Source organism: Lithobates pipiens, unplaced genomic scaffold, assembly GCF_037356315.1.
Source record: "Lithobates pipiens isolate NorthernLeopardFrog02 unplaced genomic scaffold, aLitPip1_a1.2 Scaffold_13, whole genome shotgun sequence".
Taxonomy (NCBI): domain Eukaryota; kingdom Metazoa; phylum Chordata; class Amphibia; order Anura; family Ranidae; genus Lithobates; species Lithobates pipiens.
In genome coordinates, this window is record NW_027507718.1 from 192949608 (window position 1) to 192969866 (window position 20259).

General features: G+C 42.4%; 1 protein-coding gene across 3 annotated transcripts in view; it reads left to right on the forward strand.

The window, feature by feature from the left end:
• Positions 1-20259, forward strand: part of SBNO2 (strawberry notch homolog 2) — a 163969-nt gene that overhangs the window by 24543 nt on the left and 119167 nt on the right. The window contains exons 2-3 of one of the 3 annotated variants that reach the window (XM_077476054.1): positions 14314-14334; positions 14746-14900. In XM_077476054.1, coding sequence (XP_077332180.1) covers positions 14775-14900 — 126 coding nt within the window. In that variant the 5' untranslated portion in view covers positions 14314-14334; positions 14746-14774. Of the gene's footprint in view, positions 1-14313; positions 14335-14741; positions 14901-15062; positions 15109-20259 lie in introns of those variants that run through there. The other 2 variants (XM_077476053.1, XM_077476055.1) reach the window with 2 other exon arrangements.

Sequence of the window (20259 nt, forward strand, 5' to 3'; positions counted from 1 at the left end):
GATACCCAAACAGTCCGTCGAAAGCTTGCGCGATGACGTGTACAGCATGTTCGACGGGACTAGAAATAGGAAGTCCAATACACAGCAAAGCACCCTTCCGCCGTGTAAATCCTTTCTGGGCATGCGCCATTCTTAGTCCGTCGAACTAGCATACTGACGAGCGGATTGTCCGCTGAAACCAAAGTACGACGGACAGAATTTCGAAAAATCCGAAATTCTTAGTACGCCGGACTGCACGCTGAAAAAGTCAGCTGAAGCCCACACACGAGCGGACTGTCCGCTGAAATGTGTTTCGACGGACTAAGTACGCCATACAGTCCGCCCGTGTGTACGCGGCATAAGCCTCCCCTTGAGCATAAAGGAGCATAAAATGTCTTTATATTCACCCTAGTCCCCTTACCGCCCAAAATATACGCTAACAGTTTTCTTTAAAATTTATTTAGATCAGACATGTAAAGACACTGGGAGTGTACGAAAGAGATACAACAATCTTGGATCTTGGCAAAACATTCATTTTGAGTGATTGCAGCCTGCCAAACCACTATAGGGGATTCTTAGTCTGTTGTACGTTATCTGAGAGTATTTTATATAGTGGTAGGCCACTTGAAGGGGCAAGTGTTTTGGAGAGACTGGACTGTTTGCTGTTCCAATGATATATTTGTTGCCAATGATTTGTTATGGTTAGCTCTAAGTCCGGATGTGGAGGAGAAGAGTTGAAAGTCCACATATAGATTGAGTATAGAGGTAGTGGGGGAGGAGAGAAGTAACATTGTCGTCTGTGAACAATGCGCATTTATGACCTTCAGATATGACCTATGTGGGTCATATTTTGTCCAGAATTTGGTCTAGGGAGGTGTTACTATCTTCCCCAATGATCAAGTGGCCCTCCACATGGGGCAGGATAATATCCAGCAGCCTATGGAAGAATCCCAGTTGACCAGAGATGGAGGCGTAGTAAGATACGAAGGTGACGACCATATCATTTACCCATATATCTACCATCTTTGTCCTTTATAACCTTTTTTCGGTGTGCAGGGGACTTTTTTTGCAAAACATATTGCCACTCCTCACTTTTTCTCGATGCTGCTGGCTAAGTAATATGTAGGATGTTTAGGGTGGCGAAATCTGGGGTAGAGGACTTGGAGAAGTGTATTACTTGAAGTAGAACATCACTTCCTAGTTTGTTACAACAATGGTAAGCTTTATTTCTCTTTAGAGGGGAATTGCAGCCTTGTGCGTTTTGTGTCACTACAGTGTAGTGAGTTAAACTGAAGGGTGTCATGATAGGTAGGTAGGTTGCACTCCCTGGTGATTACCCTCGTGACCAGTTGACCACGTCAATGGGACCCTTTAAAATTATTAAATCTGTAATGCATACCAAAGAGGCTCACTGGGGAAAGGTATGTGTAATAAAGAGGGAAAAAGTCAGAAAAAGGAAGAGAGTAGGTAAGAAGCATGTAAGTGTTTACTAGTAATGTCAATTCAACAATTAAACTAGTATAACTTAGTTTTCCAGCTAACATTGGTAATTGGGACATAATCCCCAATGAAGGTCATGGAGTTATCCCCCACTCTATAGGTGAAGACAAGTTCACTGTAGGTGGCATGCGTATACCCGCCGACACATATCCATCATTATCAAATCGTGGAGGTAGAGGATTGGTGGGGAAAAGTGAGTGCCCATACGAGCCCACTACTATAATACTGTAGTATAATTGAAAGGTGCCCCTGCTGTCCACGTGGGATCACATGGGGGATTTATCAAGTGCCTGAAGGCCAATGGGGGGGGCAGAATCAGATGGGCATAAGCTGGACCATTTCAGGAAATCAGGAACTAGTGAAAAAGACAGCACAATCAGGTCATAAAATTTTTGGCCTAAGGCAAGTTATAACAGGACCAGACCAGGTGGCGGGAAAGGAAGGATGAAGGGTTTAAAGTTGGGAGAGGCAGTTGGGGAGAGGGGAAGGAAGTCTCAAACTTGGCTAATAATTACTCCGCTATTGCTCAAGGCCATGCGTTGGTGAATATCTCACCATTTAAAGGAAAGAACAATGGAAAATGTGAAAACATACAGGAACTCAAACATCCTAAAACGTCAATAAAATAATCACTCAAAGACGGAAGTGCAGCAGACTCTCAATGCAGAGCATGCGACATAGCTTGCCCTTGTGCCAAATCAGCTAACTGATGGAGATCTGTGGCTGTAGGGGCCCGGTTGTTGGGACCAAATTGATGAAAGTGGATGGTCCTCCTGATGGCAGTTTCGCAAAGCTGGTGGATCTGTAGGGAGGACAATCATTTTCCGAATAAATTTCTCACCATCCTTGAAATTAGTGAATGAATGGGTCTTCTTCCCTTTGTATTTAGAGGACAAATGGAAAGGAAACTGGCATCTGTACTTGATATGCTGGTTGAGTAGTTGCGTAAGCAGTGGCTTGAAAGAACCATATTTCTGGACTGTAAAGGGTGACAAGTCCGCGAATATTTGAATAGGATGACTGCGCAAAGAAAGATCGGGTAGAGCCCTCGCAGCCGACCTCATATTTTTCTTCATGCGATTTAGAAATGAGGTTTCATGATATCTCTGGGTAAGCCATCTTGTCTAGGGACGGTGAGGACCTGGTGAATCCAATTGATTTCCAGATGGTGTGGAGTGATATCGGGGATAAGCTCTCATCAGCTGCGTCCTCCAGATCAGAATGGGTCTCTGGAAGCCCTCGGAGGCAGACGTTCTATCTTCTGGATCTGTTCTCCAGATCCTCCATCTTTGCATTTACCTGGTTCGAATGCTGTTTGGAGGAATGTGATCATTTTGGAATTCTGGTTTACTCTGTGCACTGTACCATCCATTTTAGATTCTTTGGTATCCAGGTGTTCTCCAACTGACTGCAGGTCCCCCATTAAATCTGTAGTGATCAGGGTGATTGCCTTATTAAGTTCCTGTTGTAATAGTTTTGAGAATCTGCCCAGTAACACAACGTCCCCTGAGTAGGCAGTTAAGGGCACCACCAGTTGTTAATAGACAGCGCTATTATAGCAGCTGAATGCATCAGCTATAGCCTGTGGATCGTGTAGCTTTTCTTGAGTTTTGGGATGTAGAACATATGGAATTTTTGTTTTGCGTCTCTGCCCTTTGAGACGATTGGCTGAAAGTCTCCCGGCTCTGTTCCCACTTACGTAATAGGTAATTTCAAGACGTTTAGAGGCTTTTTCAAAATTATTGAGTAGGATTAAGCGTAGTTCATACCTAAGCTGTGTTAATTGTTCTGATGCTAACGGGGAAGCATTTGCTTTGTTATGTGTTTCTGGAGTGTGGATTTTAGAAATGATATCTTGTATACGCTGTCTCCTCTGTCTCTTAGCCCTTGCCCTCAATTTTATTAGAACCCCTCTCATGTATGCCTTATGGGCATTCCATATAACCAGGTTGCCATGTTCTCAGCAGATTTAGGCCTTTTGTGAGGGAATCCACTATGTATTCTTTCCCACCTTTTTTGGCAGTCTATGACTTCTGTCCACTGTAACATCCAATTCTGTAAGATCAGGCAGAATGGAAGTGAACACTTGAGTAACATAATTGCGCTGCTCTGATTGTTGAATGGTTTTGGGGACCCCCCCTTGTCTTTAGGTTGTTCCTTCTGGAACGGTCCTCGATGTCTGCAATTTTAGCCTTAACTGCCTCCATCTCCTCTTCCTGGGTGTCATGTGCGTCAATGAGACTGTTACTTGTGGAAGCATACTCCCCATCTTCGTTTCTACATGATCAACCCTTGCAGACACTGACTATTACTTTCCCAAACTTATGAACACATGCCATCGTGTCACTGTGGAGTGACCTTCTAAGGGATACCAGCATATCCTTAGGAGTGGTATCTAATACCGGCTGATTGCTAGTGGGGAAATGATCTATTGAGTCAGAGAGCTCCCTGGTGTCATCCCCAGAGTCTAGGCCCACGCTCACCTTGAGTGTAGGATCCGTGCCATCCAGCCTGAATCAGGCCTTCTCAGGGCTCCCAGATATAGATGTAGATAGAGAGAAGTGTTGGCTACTCGTGGTGTATTCCTTTTAGGAGGATTGTTCTTTTTCTGCATGTGCTGGGGAGTGCTGGCTGAAGATGGTACAGGAGAGCCGGCGCCATCTTGCTTCTGCCCCAGTGTAAAATAGGCTGTCAGCCTCTGTGGCTTCTGGTGCCCCTTCCTCTTGTTCGTCATGTCGGTCAGCTTCCTTGAGATGAAGTCGCCAATTCAGGGTGTCCGGATCGTTGCTGTGCAGGCTGCTATGTGCTGCTGTGTCCTTGGTGAGTGTGGAGCTCCGTTCTCATGCGGCCATTGCAGTCCCCGGCAAGCTCCGCCCCTGCAAATAGTATTTTATTCAGTTTAGTGGATCCTCTCCCTTTGGCGACTGGGTCGCAAATCAGTATTCCAACATAACGACCCCAAACCCACCTCCAAGATGCCCACTGCCTTGCTAAAGAAACTGAGGGTGAAGGTGATGGACTGGCCAAGCATGTCTCCAGACCTAAACCCTATTGAGCATCTGTGGGGCATCCTTAAACAGAAGGTGGAGGAGAGCAAAGTCTCTAACATCCACCAGATCTGTTATGTTGTCATGGAGAAGTGGAAGAGCACTCCGATGGCAACCTGTGAAGCTCTGGTGAACTCCATGGCCAAGAGGATTTAGGCAGTGCTGGAAAATAATGGTGGCCACACAAAATATTGACACTTTAGGCCCAATTTGGACATTTTCACTTAGAGGTGTGTTCACTTTTGTTGCCAGCAGTTTAGACATGAATCGCTGTGTGTTATTGAGGGGACAGCAAATGTACACGTTTATACAAGCTGTACAATCACTACTTTACATTGTAGCAAAGTGTAATTTCTTCAGTGTTGTCACATGAAAAGGTATAATAAAATATTAAAGTATTTACAAAAATGTGAGGGGCATACTCACTTTTGTGAGATACTATATATGTGGATAATTCTTGCACAAATAGTCAATAGATTATGTGACAGGTGCTCTTCAATCGTGCATATCGCCTTGTGCTGGTGCTTCTTAGTCGTCCCCCCCCCCCCCCCCCCCCAACCAGGGATTTTCTCACGCTCACAGTTTATGCCACTGTGGAGAAGACCCAGATCCACGCCTTTTTAAAGGAGAAGTATAGCCAAAGCTAGTTTGGCTGTACTTTTCCTATGGATCACAGGATTGCAGATCGTTTTGCACCCCTGTGACCCATTTTCACCAATGTCAGTCCAGGCACCGCATCATCCCAACCACGGAGTCTGGATCTGCCAGATCCCTGAACTAACACACGCTCAGCCTCTCAGTGAGCTGCTAAGAGCCTGAGATGGCTGCTCCGCCTCCTCCACAGCTCAGTCCACCAATGAGCAAGCAGAGTAGAGAGCTGTGACTGACAGTTTACAGCTTTCTTCTCACAGAGCTTTGAAAATGGAGCAATCGGAGTTGTTGGATCGCTCGGTTCTCAGTGTACAGACGCCGGGGGACAGATGCAACATCTGACCTATGCTGCATCCACCTAGGTAAGTATGAATGTGCAAAAAAAAAAAATCTTCACTTTTCTTTTAACCACTTCCCACCCGGCCAATGCACATATACGGCCGGGTGGGAGCCGTCTACTCCTGATAGGACGTTCAGGAACGTCCATCAGAAGGAGCGGGATCGCGCGCGCGTGCCCGCGCAGCGGCGCGATCCCGATGTGCCCGTGTCACCCGGACACGGCGCATCTCAGATCGGCAGGAGGGCTCTGTGATTGGCCCTCTTGATCACATGACGCCCGTGTCCAATCACGGCCGTCATGTGATGTAAACAAACAGCCGGTTGCTAGGCAATCGGCTCCTCCTCTCCTCACACAGAAGTCATCGCTGAGGAGAGGAGAGCAGATCGCTGCAGCCGGCTGATGATCAGTGAGTATGAGCTGTTTTTTACAGCTTTCTACTCACTGATTACCAGTCTAGTGTAAACACAAATCACCACACAGTAAACACACCACACAATGTCCCCACACATGTCCCCAAATAATAAAAACACATGTCCCTAATAATAAAAACATGTCCCCCACATATGTCCCACTAAAATCACATGTCCCAATGATCACCTGCACACATATGTACGTGATCACCTGCACACATATGTACGTGATCACCTGCACACATATGTACGTGATCATTTGCGTACATATGTCCGTGATCACACAAACCAATTATTATACACTTAACGGAATTTTTTTTACCAAAAACATGTAGCAGAATACATTTTGGCTTAAATTTATGACAAAATTTGATTTTATTGGATTTCTTTTAACCACTTTCAGACCGGACCATTTTGCTGGTAAATGACCAGAGGTCTTTTTACACTTTGGCACTGCGCTGCTTTAACTGGTAATTGCGCGGTCATGCAATGTTGTACCCAAACAAAATTTGCGTCCTTTTCTTCCCACAAATAGAGCTTTCTTTTGATGGTATTTGATTGCCTCTGCGATTTTTATTTTTTGCGATATAAGCATAAAAAGACCGCAAATTTTGAAAAAAAATGATATTTTCTACTTTTTGTTATTAGAAAAATCCAATAAACTCAATTTTAGTCATACATTTAGGCCAAAATGTATTCAGCCACATGTCTTTGGTAAAAAAAAAGTCAATAATTGTATATTTATTGGTTTGCGCAAAAGTTGTCACATCTACAAACTAAGGTACGTTTTCTGGAATTTACACAGCTTTTAGTTTACGACTGCCTATCTCATTTCTTGAGGTGCTAAATTGGCAGGGCAGTACAAAACCCCCCCAAATGACCCCATTTTGGAAAGTAGACCCCCTAAGGAAATTGATAAGAGGCATGTTGAGCCCATTGAATATTTTATTTTTTTGCCTCAAGCGATTGAATAATGACAAAAAAAAAAATTTTTTTTTTTTTTTACACAAAGTTGTCACTAAATGATATATTGCTCACACATGCTATGGGCATATGTGAAATGACACCCCAAAATAAATTCTGCTGCTTCTCCTGAGTACGGGGATACCACATATGTGGGACTTTTTGGGAGCCTAGCCGCGTACGGGGCCCCGAAAACCAAGCACCGCCTTCAGGCTTTCTAAGGGCGTAAATTTTTGAGTTCACTTCTCACTACCTATTACAGTTTTGAAGGCCATAAAATGCCAAGATGGCACAAAACCCCCACAAATGACCCCATTTTAGAAAGTAGACACCCCAAGCTATTTGCTGAGAGGCATGTTGAGTTCATGGAATATTTTATATTTTGCCACAAGTTGCGGGAAAATTACAAACTTTTTTTTTTTTTTTTTTTTTCACAAAGTTGTCACTAAATGATATATTGCTCATGCATGCCATGGGCATATGTGAAATGACACCCCAAAATAAATTCTGCTGCTTCTCCTGAGTACGGGGATACCACATATGTGGGACTTTTTGGGAGCCTAGCCGCGTACGGGGCCCCGAAAACCAAGCACCGCCTTCAGGCTTTCTAAGGGCGTAAATTTTTGAGTTCACTTCTCACTACCTATTACAGTTTTGAAGGCCATAAAATGCCAAGATGGCACAAAACCCCCACAAATGACCCCATTTTAGAAAGTAGACACCCCAAGCTATTTGCTGAGAGGCATGTTGAGTCCATGGAATATTTTATATTTTGCCACAAGTTGCGGGAAAATTACAAACTTTTTTTTTTTTTTTTTTTTTTTTCACAAAGTTGTCACTAAATGATATATTGCTCATGCATGCCATGGGCATATGTGAAATGACACCCCAAAATAAATTCTGCTGCTTCTCCTGAGTACGGGGATACCACATATGTGGGACTTTTTGGGAGCCTAGCCGCGTACGGGGCCCCGAAAACCAAGCACCGCCTTCAGGCTTTCTAAGGGCGTAAATTTTTGAGTTCACTTCTCACTACCTATTACAGTTTTGAAGGCCATAAAATGCCAAGATGGCACAAAACCCCCACAAATGACCCCATTTTAGAAAGTAGACACCCCAAGCTATTTGCTGAGAGGCATGTTGAGTCCATGGAATATTTTATATTTTGCCACAAGTTGCGGGAAAATTACAAACTTTTTTTTTTTTTTTTTTTTTTTTCACAAAGTTGTCACTAAATGATATATTGCTCATGCATGCCATGGGCATATGTGAAATGACACCCCAAAATAAATTCTGCTGCTTCTCCTGAGTACGGGGATACCACATATGTGGGACTTTTTGGGAGCCTAGCCGCGTACGGGGCCCCGAAAACCAAGCACCGCCTTCAGGCTTTCTAAGGGCGTTACAGTTTTGAAGGCCATAAAATGCCAAGATGGCACAAACCCCCCCCAAATGACCCCATTTTGGAAAGTAGACACCCCTAAATTTAGGGGTACACTAGTGAGACTAGGTAATAAATGGCGGGTGCCCTGAAACTATAAAAAAATAACTAACCAACCAGCGTCACCTGTAACAGTTATATGGTGATCACTGGTGAAAGGGTTAACTAGGGGGCAATCAGGGGGCTTTATGCGGTAGTATATGGGGGTCCCTGGCGCTATAAAAAGCTGCGGCGAACCTAAATACCTACCTGCCTAACTAGCGTCACCTGTGACACTAATACAGCGATCAGAAAAACGATCGCTTATTAGGCTGGGTTCACACTGGAGCGATGCGGGAACGCCACGAATGCGCGGCGGGTTCCCGCATCGCATGCCTCCCGGCGGCAGTTCACACTGCCCTATGCGAACTGCTGGGAGTGTCAGTGAAATGTTAATGACACCTCCAGATCAGTTCGCATATCGCAGTGCGATCTGCAAACTTGGATCGCATGGTGTGAACACCCATGCGATCCGATTCTGCTGCGGACCAAAAAAAGGGTCCCGTGCGAGTTTGCGGCGGGTGCGGCGGGTGCGACACGAATTCAGCCATACTATCTGTATAGCTGAACTCGAATCGCACAGAGATCGGATGTGATTTGCACTGCAGTGCGGTGCGAATCACATTCGTTCTCATAAACCGCTGCAATGTGAACCCAGCCTTAGTGACACTGGCGACGGGGGGTGATCACGGGGTTAAACCTTTATTGGGGGGGTTAGGGGGGTACATTAGAACTAAAGGGGGCTAACCCTAACTGCCCTAACAGTTATTAGTCACAAATGACACCCGCCGGGTGATCAGGGGGTTAAACCTTTATTAGGTAATAAATGGCGCGTGCCCTGAAACTATAAAAAAATAACTAACCAACCAGCGTCACCTGTAACAGTTATATGGTGATCACTGGTGAAAGGGTTAACTAGGGGGCAATCAGGGGGCTTTATGCGGTAGTATATGGGGGTCCCTGGCGCTATAAAAAGCTGCGGCGAACCTAAATACCTACCTGCCTAACTAGCGTCACCTGTGACACTAATACGGCGATCAGAAAAATGATCGCTTATTAGGCTGGGTTCACACTGGAGCGATGCGGAAACGCCGCGAATCCGCGGCGGGTTCCCGCATCGCATGCCTCCCGGCGGCAGTTCACACTGCCCTATGCGGACTGCTGGGAGTGTCAGTGAAATGTTACTGACACCCCCAGATCAGTTCGCATATCGCAGTGCGATCTGCAAACTCGGATCGCATGGTGTGAACACCCATGCGATCCGATTCTGCTGCGGGCCAAAAAAAGGGTCCCGTGCGAATTTGCGGCGGGTGCGGCGAATGGCTGAACTCGAATCGCACAGAGATCGGATGTGATTTGCACTGCAGTGCGGTGCGAATCACATTCGTTCTCATAAACCGCTGCAATGTGAACCCAGCCTTAGTGACACTGGCGACGGGGGGTGATCACGGGGTTAAACCTTTATTGGGGGGGTTAGGGGGGTACATTAGAACTAAAGGGGGCTAACCCTAACTGCCCTAACAGTTATTACAGTCACAAATGACACCAATGCAAAAAAAAAAAAAAAAAAAAAAAAATGACATTGGTGTCACTGTGACTGGGGGGCAGGGGTAATTGGGGGGGGTGATCGGGGGGGTGTGAGTGTGCCTGGCATGTTCTACTGTGTGTGTAGAGTGTTGGTGCAACTCACCGATCCGCTCTCCTCCGTGTCGGAACGAAAAATACTGACACGGAGGAGAGAATACATCACTTCCTCTCCTGTGTTTACATTACAGGAGAGGAAGTGATGTCACGGGGGATTCCTATTCGTCGGGAGCGATCGCGTGGGGGTGGCCATGAATGAATGGCTGCCCCCTCGTCCCGGATCGCTCCCGGACGAAAACCGACCCGCGGGAGGCAAGGGACGTACATGTACGCCAATATGCCTGCCCGTGCCATGCTGTCGACGTACATCGTCGTGCGGCGGTCGGCAACTGGTTAAAATAGAAAAAAGAAAATATTGGTTTTTTTTTTCAAATTTCCGCTTTTTTTGCGCTTATATCGCAAAAAAAAAAAAAACGGAGTCGTGAATAAATACCACCAAAATAAAGCTCTATTTGTGCGAACAAAATGATAAAAATTTAATTTGGGTACAGTGTAGCATGATCGCCTTATTGTCACTGAAAGCGCTAGAGCGATGAAAGCTGAAAATTGGGCTGGGAAGGAAGGGGGCGAAAGTGCCCTGTATTGAAGTGGTTAAGTATCTCTCCTCACTTTCCTCTTTTAGAAATTCAGCCCCTCCATCTCATCCACCGATCACGGGGCGGCCAGCTTCCCACTTCCCACCAGGAGTCCACAATTACACCGTGTTGTTTTTATTTATTTGATTTTGAATAATTAAGAGCACCTGTCACTTTCCAAATTCTATTAACAAACTAAGTTCAAAGAATAAGGTTTGATTACACTGAGGTATAGAAACTAAATTGGAATTTAATTATACACCAGGGATCTACATTTTATTTAAAGGGCACCACATGTTAATAAATAGACCATCGCCATACCTACTACACTCAAACACCTTTCAGTCATGTGTTTTGCTGATTGACAAAAAATGCAAAAATGCTCAGTGGCAAAATTTGCTACATGAGCTTCTTTAGCATATTTGTGAAGTGGAGGGAGGCTCATTTAAATGAATGGTGCCACATAAAAAAAGTTCTAAAAACATGAAGCTGTATCATTGCTTAGGTGTGAGCAGGGCATTAATCTTATCCTCTAGGAGCTGGTATTTGGCCATTGATGGCCACACTAACAACTTTTATGGCTCTAGTGATTTAGATGCTAATTTTATGTATATATGCAGTATGGGACTAATACACAAATTACCTAGACAAATCTTCTTCCCAATTATACTGTTTTCTTCTCAGTGTAAATGATTCAAATATACAGTAAACCTCCATGTGGTGTATAATTTTTTTTCCCCAGTGGTCAGTATATTGTAGTTGAGTGAGAATACAGGGTATGTGTGGAGGGGAAGTGTATGGTTTATAGGGGCAGTGTGGGGATGTTCTTCGAGGCTAGGCTTCGGATTTAAAGTGTTACTAAACCTGCAACAGTAAAATCGGCCTGTGTATGCAGTAAAGCATGCTTGTTATACCCACTGTGGAATCTAAGGGGTCAATCCTCTGCATTATGTAAAAAGGCTGTTTAATCCTGTATTTTCTGATCCTCTTCTTCCACTGTCCCCAATCCATTTACTGATAGTACAGAGCCTTGGGGGCAAGCTGTACATGCTCAATTTGGTGTTTATTGCTAGAGAGTTTTTGTTTTTGTTTTTGGGAGAGTGGCTCTGTGCTGATCACATGCAATCGACACTGTCCAGAGGGTCAGGGGTACTGCAGCCACATAGGACAATTGGGGGATAATGAAAACTCCTCCTAAATGCTTTAACAAGTGTTTAGCCAGACACTGATAGAACTCACAGGGCTGCTCTAACTACTGACGAGAAAAGGTATTTAGCAGTTTATATTTAATAAAACTATTGCATTTCCATGTTCAGTGTACTGTGGGAGACCAGATATAATGCATGCAGGGTCCTGGGCTTATTAACACTTTAAGGAGATAGAATGGAAAGATTGTAGGAAGTCCCTGGGGTTAGCAGATTATCTACCAGTAGTAAGGATATTCTGAAGTTCATAGTTTTTAGCACATTTAGGGTCAAAGTGTAATATCATACGTTCATTTCCAGATTGGATTTAAATGATTTTTATCTTGCTCTCATTAATCTGATCAATCTTAAATTCATAAACGTACTTTTTGTTAATTCCACACATTTACTTCCTTGAATTCTGAAGTAACTGATCAATTCAATCTATTATTATTATTATCAGTTATGTATTACTTTGTCTAGTCCCTATACTTTAGCTATCAATACGCCAAGCACATGCTATCGTTAATATCACAATACTACCACCATTGGCTATGAAATCAATACACGGTCTAAGATCAATTAAATCTCATTTATTTCCCAAGGAAATAAGAAAGCGTGCATAAAGTATCAATAGAAGTTACAATAATACATAGCATACAATCAGAATACAACATAAGCCTTATACTTATCCGATCCTCGTGACTGTACCTCCTGATGGAATAGAGACCGAACTCATTGTTGAAACCCTTTTTGTTAAACATACCTCAGCCATACCACACCCCATAGCCCACCCTATTTTTCCCGTGGACCAATCAGCGTCTCTGGGGCGTTTCCTCCCCCAGGCTAATCACCTCGGACAGTCCTGCCATACTTGGCCTCTGGGGGGGCAGTGTCTGCCCATGAATTGCAACTGCTCCGACTGGGTTCCCATCTTGTGGTTCGATCTCGGACGCCCCTCCCGCTCACTAATTATCTTCTTTGTTCTTGCAGACAGACCGGCACCATATTGTCTTTGAAGTTCAGTACACTCCAGGTGGGCTGAATAGAACTCATTCTGCTATTCAGATTGTGTTTTGGTGCCACATTCCTTTCTCCTTTAAACACGTGGGACTGCAAGTATCAATATGGCTGAGTTTGGTTGTACAAACAGCTGTGTAGATGTATAACATTAATTCCTGTTTGATTCCAACAAATTCTGTGACACGTGTCCTTTGTGTGGGCACTGCTGTGTGACACATTTAATAGAGCCTGCCTTCTGAACTACAGAGGTTCTGAGAGGCGGAGTTTCAGGAGCCAGAGTCGGTACAGCAATCTCCGGTTACAGACAGCAAGTTACCATGGGATATGCAGTCCTTAGAAATCCCAAGTAAACAGCAAAGGAAAAGCCACAAAGCATGCAGGAAATCCAGGAACTTTTCAAAAGAGAGGGAAAGCGGACAAGCGGAACTCACAACATAATACACAAAGAGAGGGTTTACCGGCCTTGTGCATTGCCAAGCCACTTTATTTGAATAAAAAATTGATGACATATACTCACAAACGTAAGTGTAGACAGGCACGTCGCTTAATCCAGTGTAAACTGTCCCATGTCGTGTACAAGTGTTGTCCAAATGTTAGGAGTGTGCCTTACATGTTTCCAGGGCAGTACCCTCTTCTTCAGAGCTAGCTAAGTCTACATTAGTTACATTTCATCCCTGGACTTTCAAGGGGCTATTTGAGGGGAGGAGTACATATATTTCCCTTTTGCATCTGATGGATTGATTTTTACAACAAACTGGCTACTCTTTAGCCCTTATGTTTCTGTTTGTGTTTGCAGAACTCACAACATGAAAGGAGATTTTTCAAGCAAGCTTAACCCTTTAACGTTCTGCTCCACCATTTGGTAGCGCACATTTTGAGTCACGCTAACTCATTGAAAAATGTGGACTTTAAAGGGTTAAGGCTGGGTTCACACTGATGCGCTGTGGTTTAGCTGCAGCACAGGTGTAAGCTCGCTTTCCGTAAGTTTCCAATGTTTTTAACTGCGTTCCCATTGACTCTTTAGGTTGCATGTTTTTTCTGCGTTTTCTGAAAGAGCACCAAAAGTTCTGCATGCGCTTTTAGAAAGTGTAACCTAATAGAATTCAGTGGGACTATATCCAATAGCTTGGGTAAAATGCATGGAAACTACACATGCACCTGTGCTGCGGCCAAACTGCAGTGTACCAGTGTGAACCCAGCCTCAATTGGATTGTCAAAAATAACTATTGTTTGAAATGATATTGCAACAGTGATGTTATAACATGAAAATGTATGCTGTGACCATAGGTAGTATAGCCCAGTGTTAAAGTGACCCATACTATTTTTCTCGCTGTCTCATCTAACATTAGCTTTGTGTGGAGACTGTTGTAATCTCTTCACTGCTTCCTGCTCTGCAGCTATGAAAACTGTGTGTAAAAGATCAACTTTGCCTCATTTTACTTTTGCTTTTCATTCCTTCCTTTCTCATTTAACTGATTTTTTTTTTCTTTTTTTTTCTTTTGGCTGACTGAACACAGACTACAAAACAGGCTTTCAAGGTAAAGTACATTTTACTCAATTTTCACAGTTGCATTATATATAGGGATTGCTGGAGAGCTGTGACCATAAGATGGAGCAATAAATGTCTTATAACGGGCTTAGAGTATAGATAATTTTAGCATAGTAAGAAGAATGGCAAGGGTTACCAAACCTGTGTTTCACCCATTTCCACCATTCTATTTGGTGTTGTAAGCACATCTGTGAAAGCCTTCTTTAAAGAGAACCTATGGGTTCGCCCTGCATAAGCAAAGCGAACAATCTGTACAGAGGAAGAAATTGTTTGTCTACTTATGACACATGAAACAGACATGAGATTGAACTTCCTGTTATAATAAAATGTATACTCAGGTTCTCCCATTTTACCCTTCCCCTCTCTTACAATGTGTCTTTTGTTCTTTTAACACAGATAGACTGACACTATGCAACCTATAGGACCCTGATGCCCTGCACAGTGTCTGTGATGGAAGGGGGGGGCAGTTACTCACAGCCTGAGCTACAACACGGAGCCAGTGGAATGTGTTCAACAGCTGCTATGCAATACCAACCTAGCCAGTTGGAAATAGAGGTGAGGGTTCACTCTGTTGAATGTGATTCCACTTTGCTTGTTAAAGTTTTAACATGACATAAAACTCAATCTTTTTTTTAAATTTCATAAACAAAACCAAATATGCAAATTTTTGCCTTCTTGCCCATGAGGTTTGAAAAGAATTTTACTTTTCTTTTGCAGGAAATAATTCAACTGTGATCGTTCTAGCTGCTAGGTTTCGATGCAAGTAAGCATCAGTCTGTTTATGGGTATTCTTAGGAAGTTTAGCTAAAGGCAAAACTTTTTATTTTTATATATATATATATATATATATATATATATATATATATATATATATATATATATATATATATATATATATATATATATATATATATATATATATATATATATTTATATATTTTAGTTTTCAATAGAGCGGAGATGGGTTAGAACCCCTTTCAGGTTTTTATTGCCTTCTGTGCCTCCATCAGGGAGATTCACCCTCTCTATTTGTCCTTTTTACCATTATCATTGAAAGTAAAATAAACCCCACATTTTGTGCTGTTCCCAGAAAAGTGATAGAGGGCAAATGTTCCAATAGATACACTAGTTCTGGTGACCTGGGGGGCCCCAAGGGATTCTCCTAATTTGCAGGGATTTCTTCTCACTTCCGGTTTTGGCTATGGGATAGGTAATCAAGGTAAATCACCCCAATGGAACACAGATGGCAACAGAAAAAAAATCATAACTGGGGTTATAACCCTCCTTTACTCTATCCCAAATGGAAAAAAAAATGTTTTGCTATAGTAGTTCAACTTTAAGTTGATACTTTTTTAATTGTCATTCTTTTTTTTCTGAAAAGATTAAATGATCAAGTAGTTTTTTTTCCAAGTTGAAAATCTCGGTAATAAGTGCTTCTGAAAGTTTGCTTTTTGCCTCCTAGAAGTACTCAAAAACAGTCTGCTCTTCACCCAGGTGTTGTATTAAGTCACTAGAAAACAGAGAAAGTAGTTGTTGCCAGAGGAGATATACAAGGTATCCTCTATGAAAAAACTCTGCCCCTAGCAAACTTCCCCCAACTTCAGTTCTTCGTTAAAGAGACTTTCACTTTAAGAATACTTAAAACTGCTGACAGGTATGAAGTGTAGACACTCCTCTTCACCAGAATACTTCCCTGTTCAGATCCAATAAGACTTTAAAGCAGAACCCCAAGCTTTTCCTCCACAAAACAGAGGCATTGTAAATGAATCACAACCCCGCTGTCATTTTATCTGTATCTTCCCTTATTTAGCTGTAAAAAAACAAGTTTCTGTGTCTGTAATGTCTCCTGGCTGAAGTTCACTGACTTCCTGTTTCCTTCCTTTACCAGTCCTGATACTACATGCCCCATCATGCTTTGAGCCTCTGTAGTTTTAGGGCAGGCTATGGTTGTCATTTGCAGCAGTTCCGGGAGTTGATCTGGGTGGGTCCAAAAGCAGATCACTCTTCAGTCTGCAAAACAGTTGTAAATGTGTCAAGAATAATGGCTTACTTACTGCAAGTCTACAGAGGAAGGGCTATGGGTGATTAATATAAAGGTGTTCTCTTAATATGTAAATGAATCCGATCACAGAGAATAGGGCTCTGGGAGGGTGGGATCTGAGAGGTGGGACTCTCCCTATTCCCACTGGTCAGCATATTTAACTGGGCAGGATTGACTTCCAATTGTGGTTCATTCGATTCTACCCAGAAGCAGCACAGCTAGCTCTCAGGCCAGGCTGTGTATGAAGGGGTTTCCTTTTGAATAATGCTGGGATCTGTGAGGAGGGACTTGGGTGGTTTGTGCTCTTCCTGTATGTGTGACTAGGCATCGCGTAGTAGTCCATTATGTGTCACTTACCTGACACAGGAGCCAGCGAAGTCACCGCTGTCCCCTGTAGTACGGAGCCTCCATCTTCTTGGTGGGTCTCGCTGCTCCGGCGTTGTCATTCGTCGGAGCCGTGATGACGTCACTCCCACGCATGCGCATGGGAGCCGCCACTCACGGCATATCGCCGTTAACTGCGGCATGCTCAGTGCGCCTGCTCGCCGCAGACAGCGGTGCCTGTCTTTCGGCAAATATCTCCTAAACCGTATAGGTTTAGGAGATATTTCTTGGACCTACAGGTAAGCCTTAATCTAGGCTTACCTGTAGGTCAACGTGGTTTGTAAGGGTTTACAACCACTTTCAGTCTACATCCAGTCTCTACACAGTGTCACATGGTACAAAGCCTCAACTAAATCCACAATGTCATATAGATATGGAGAGAACAGAACAACGTGGTGCAGAGGTATGCTCTATGCTGGGACTGATCATTCCATTCAGTTCTAGTGAAAAGAAAGTTAGAGTTCAGCTTTAATACTTCTTTATAGTGCTGAAGTTTGCCCCTCTTCTTCCTAAGAAGGTCGAATGTAGCGATGGGTGGATTGGAAATTATATGAGAAGCAAAACTTAGTTGCTAGCTCTGACATTACAAAGTGTGGGAGCTTTGCTTGCTCAGAACAGCCTGGCATTCAGGTGCAGCTGAAGCTGGGTGTACATGATTCGATTTTCATTTGAACTTTCAAAGAAAAATTGTTTGTGAGAACATTCTTTATTGTCATCATTGATTTAAATATTTTAGTTTGAAAGCATTTAAAATCTGAAAGTTATCTCCGGCATACTAAACAGCTTTTATTACAATATTTACAATTTTTCTTGAAGGAAAACCAAATTCACAGTTAAAAAAAAAAAAAAACATTTCCATTCTGCTTATTAAGATTTTTTGCCACTATATTCAAAAACAAAAGTTGTTTTGACCACACTATTCATTCGAAAATCAAATGCACGTTCCTAAGACGAAACATTTTGGACAAACTTCTGCTGATGTATGTGGGCAATTTAAGATCCTGAGAACTATTGCAGGTATATGCCCTCTAAGTACTTGTTCTTCATACTAACTAGCAGCTTTTGGTATTCTTATATTGACCCCAGTCTCTTTATAGTTAACTGGTTTGCATTTTCCTTACAATTCATCATTGCTCTGTAGCTCAGATTCTTTTTTTCTATCTGGAAATCTGATCGAATTGCGATATTGCCTCCAATTTTAGGTCCAATACCTTCTTGCATAATGTATATTGTATAATGTATGTAAACCATGCAGTAAATGTAAACTGCTTCTAAACCCAAACATTTTTTTTTTTTTTTTTTTACTTTAATGCTTTCTCTTCATTAAGGTAAAAAAATCTACCATTATGGTTATAATATGGCAGTAAATTGACCCACTTACTCCCATCTCACATTATCCTGTCGTCATAATATTGAGCACAGAGTCTCCTGAACCAAACCTCTCCCCTCATTGGGGAATAGATCAGTAAGGTTGTTTATGTTCTATGGTCTGTTCTGTTGCGGTCTGTTGCTGCATCAGGGGCAGTTTGTGTATGTTATATGATGTGCCCTGTTGTGGTCTGTTGCCGCATCAGAGGATATGCCCCTATGTGGGGAATGTTTGGCCCCTGCGTGGGCAACTTTGTACGCTAATGGAAAACTCAAAAAAAGATTTTGCAAAAAAAAAAAGGTAAAAATATCTTCCAATACCAGTTCTCAAAACTCTCCTCTCTAAAACACTCCCTGAGCCCTATCATGATCTAGTGCTGCCCTGCTGCTGTCATTTTAAATGCTGTAAAGTGAGAATAGGGGGTGTGGGTGAGCTGTGTGTGTCTATGGACATACACAGCCCAGCTTAGGCGTGCCCCCTCAGCACGCAGTTTGCTGAGGAGGCACCCACAGGGAAGGAGGAGCAGACATTGTGTGTCTGGGTACTCCAGGGCTGATGTAAAGGATCTTTGCAATGACTTTAATATACCATCTGCTAGTTATAATTTATATAAGGGTCAGTCCAAAGTCACCTTTGCCATGAAGTTATCATTTGGCTATTCAAGTTCCACAATAGGGGAACACAATATGCTTCTTAATGTTAATCATCTTCTGTGATTGGGCATGATATCCAGACACTAATTATTGTATCTGATAAAATAACATTTAAAAATAAGTTGTGTTATAAATTCAGCAATCATATACATTTTATATTCCACTACTGCCAAAACATTTTGCTACAGACCTATTTGTGTAATTTTTATATTTTTAATAATTATAGCTATTTTACTTGAGTGGTTCTTTGGTTACTACATGATTCAGAATTCGAACACTATATGAAATTTTATCTTTCACCTGGCCTACCAAGATCTTCTATGATGTAATGCCCAGCAAAGGGTTGTATGTTTATTTCACTCAGTGCTTGTTATAGGTCAGTATCTTTTGGGGCAAACAAGTTCATTTTACTGAAAGCTTTTGGCGAAAACATTTTTTTTTAGAAAGCTTAAAGGCTCCCTGGTTTATTGTAAACGTTTATTCTGACAGGAGAAAAACTGTGTTAAAAACTCACCTAAGCTGCATTATTTCAAAGCAGTTTAGGTGCGTGGAGCAAAGGTTAGCACAGTGTAGATTTGATTTAAATCAAGACAATTTAAATCACTAGTAAAAAGGCTTGATTTAAATCAACTTGATATAAATCATAATTTTTAAAGAGCAACGGTCATCTCTGTCCTGCAGCAGCTCCTCCTCTGACACGCTGTTGACTCACCGACAGTCATATTCACTTTAATGGGACGGCTGGTGATGCGGCAGTGACACACAACAAGGTGAGGGACGTGGCTGCAGCAGGTGAGTGGATGCCTGTTAACAGACGCTACCATGATGGAACTGAAATGACAGGTGCTCCTTAAATATAAGGACATATTCTTGCTGGTAGTTAGAATCTTTAATATTTGCAAACAAATTGAAGGTTTCCTATTTAGAATAAGCTGTCAGGTTAGTAAAACAGCGATATCTGAAGCATTTCAATTGTACAGTTTGTAGTGTACATAGATTTGCAAAACAATGGGATAAAGGACTATTCCTTAACTTTGTTTTATCTCATGGTTACTGTGAAATTGTGTGAATGTATCAATGCAGTGCATGTTATCGGGGCTTGCAGAGCTTGGATTCATTGAATGAGTTTACCAAAAATATAAATATTGCAGAATATACAGCCTCATGCTACATAACTAAGCTCCATTTCATATCAAATAGAAAACTATCTTTAGATCCTAATCTATTAAAACCACTGTCAAGTGCAGGGGCTTTGGCAAAAAAAAAAAAAATGCAAAAAGTGCAAGCAGCAATTATTTTTTTTTCAACAGGTCACATAGCTATGTTTGGGGTGTTTCCCTTATAGTACACCCACAAATAATTTAAAACATGAAAGGGAAGGTGTGTTGGTTTTGTACATGGTCTACTAAATATAAAATATTGCATAATAATATTTAGTATTTTACTTTTTATTTTTGCATTTTATTG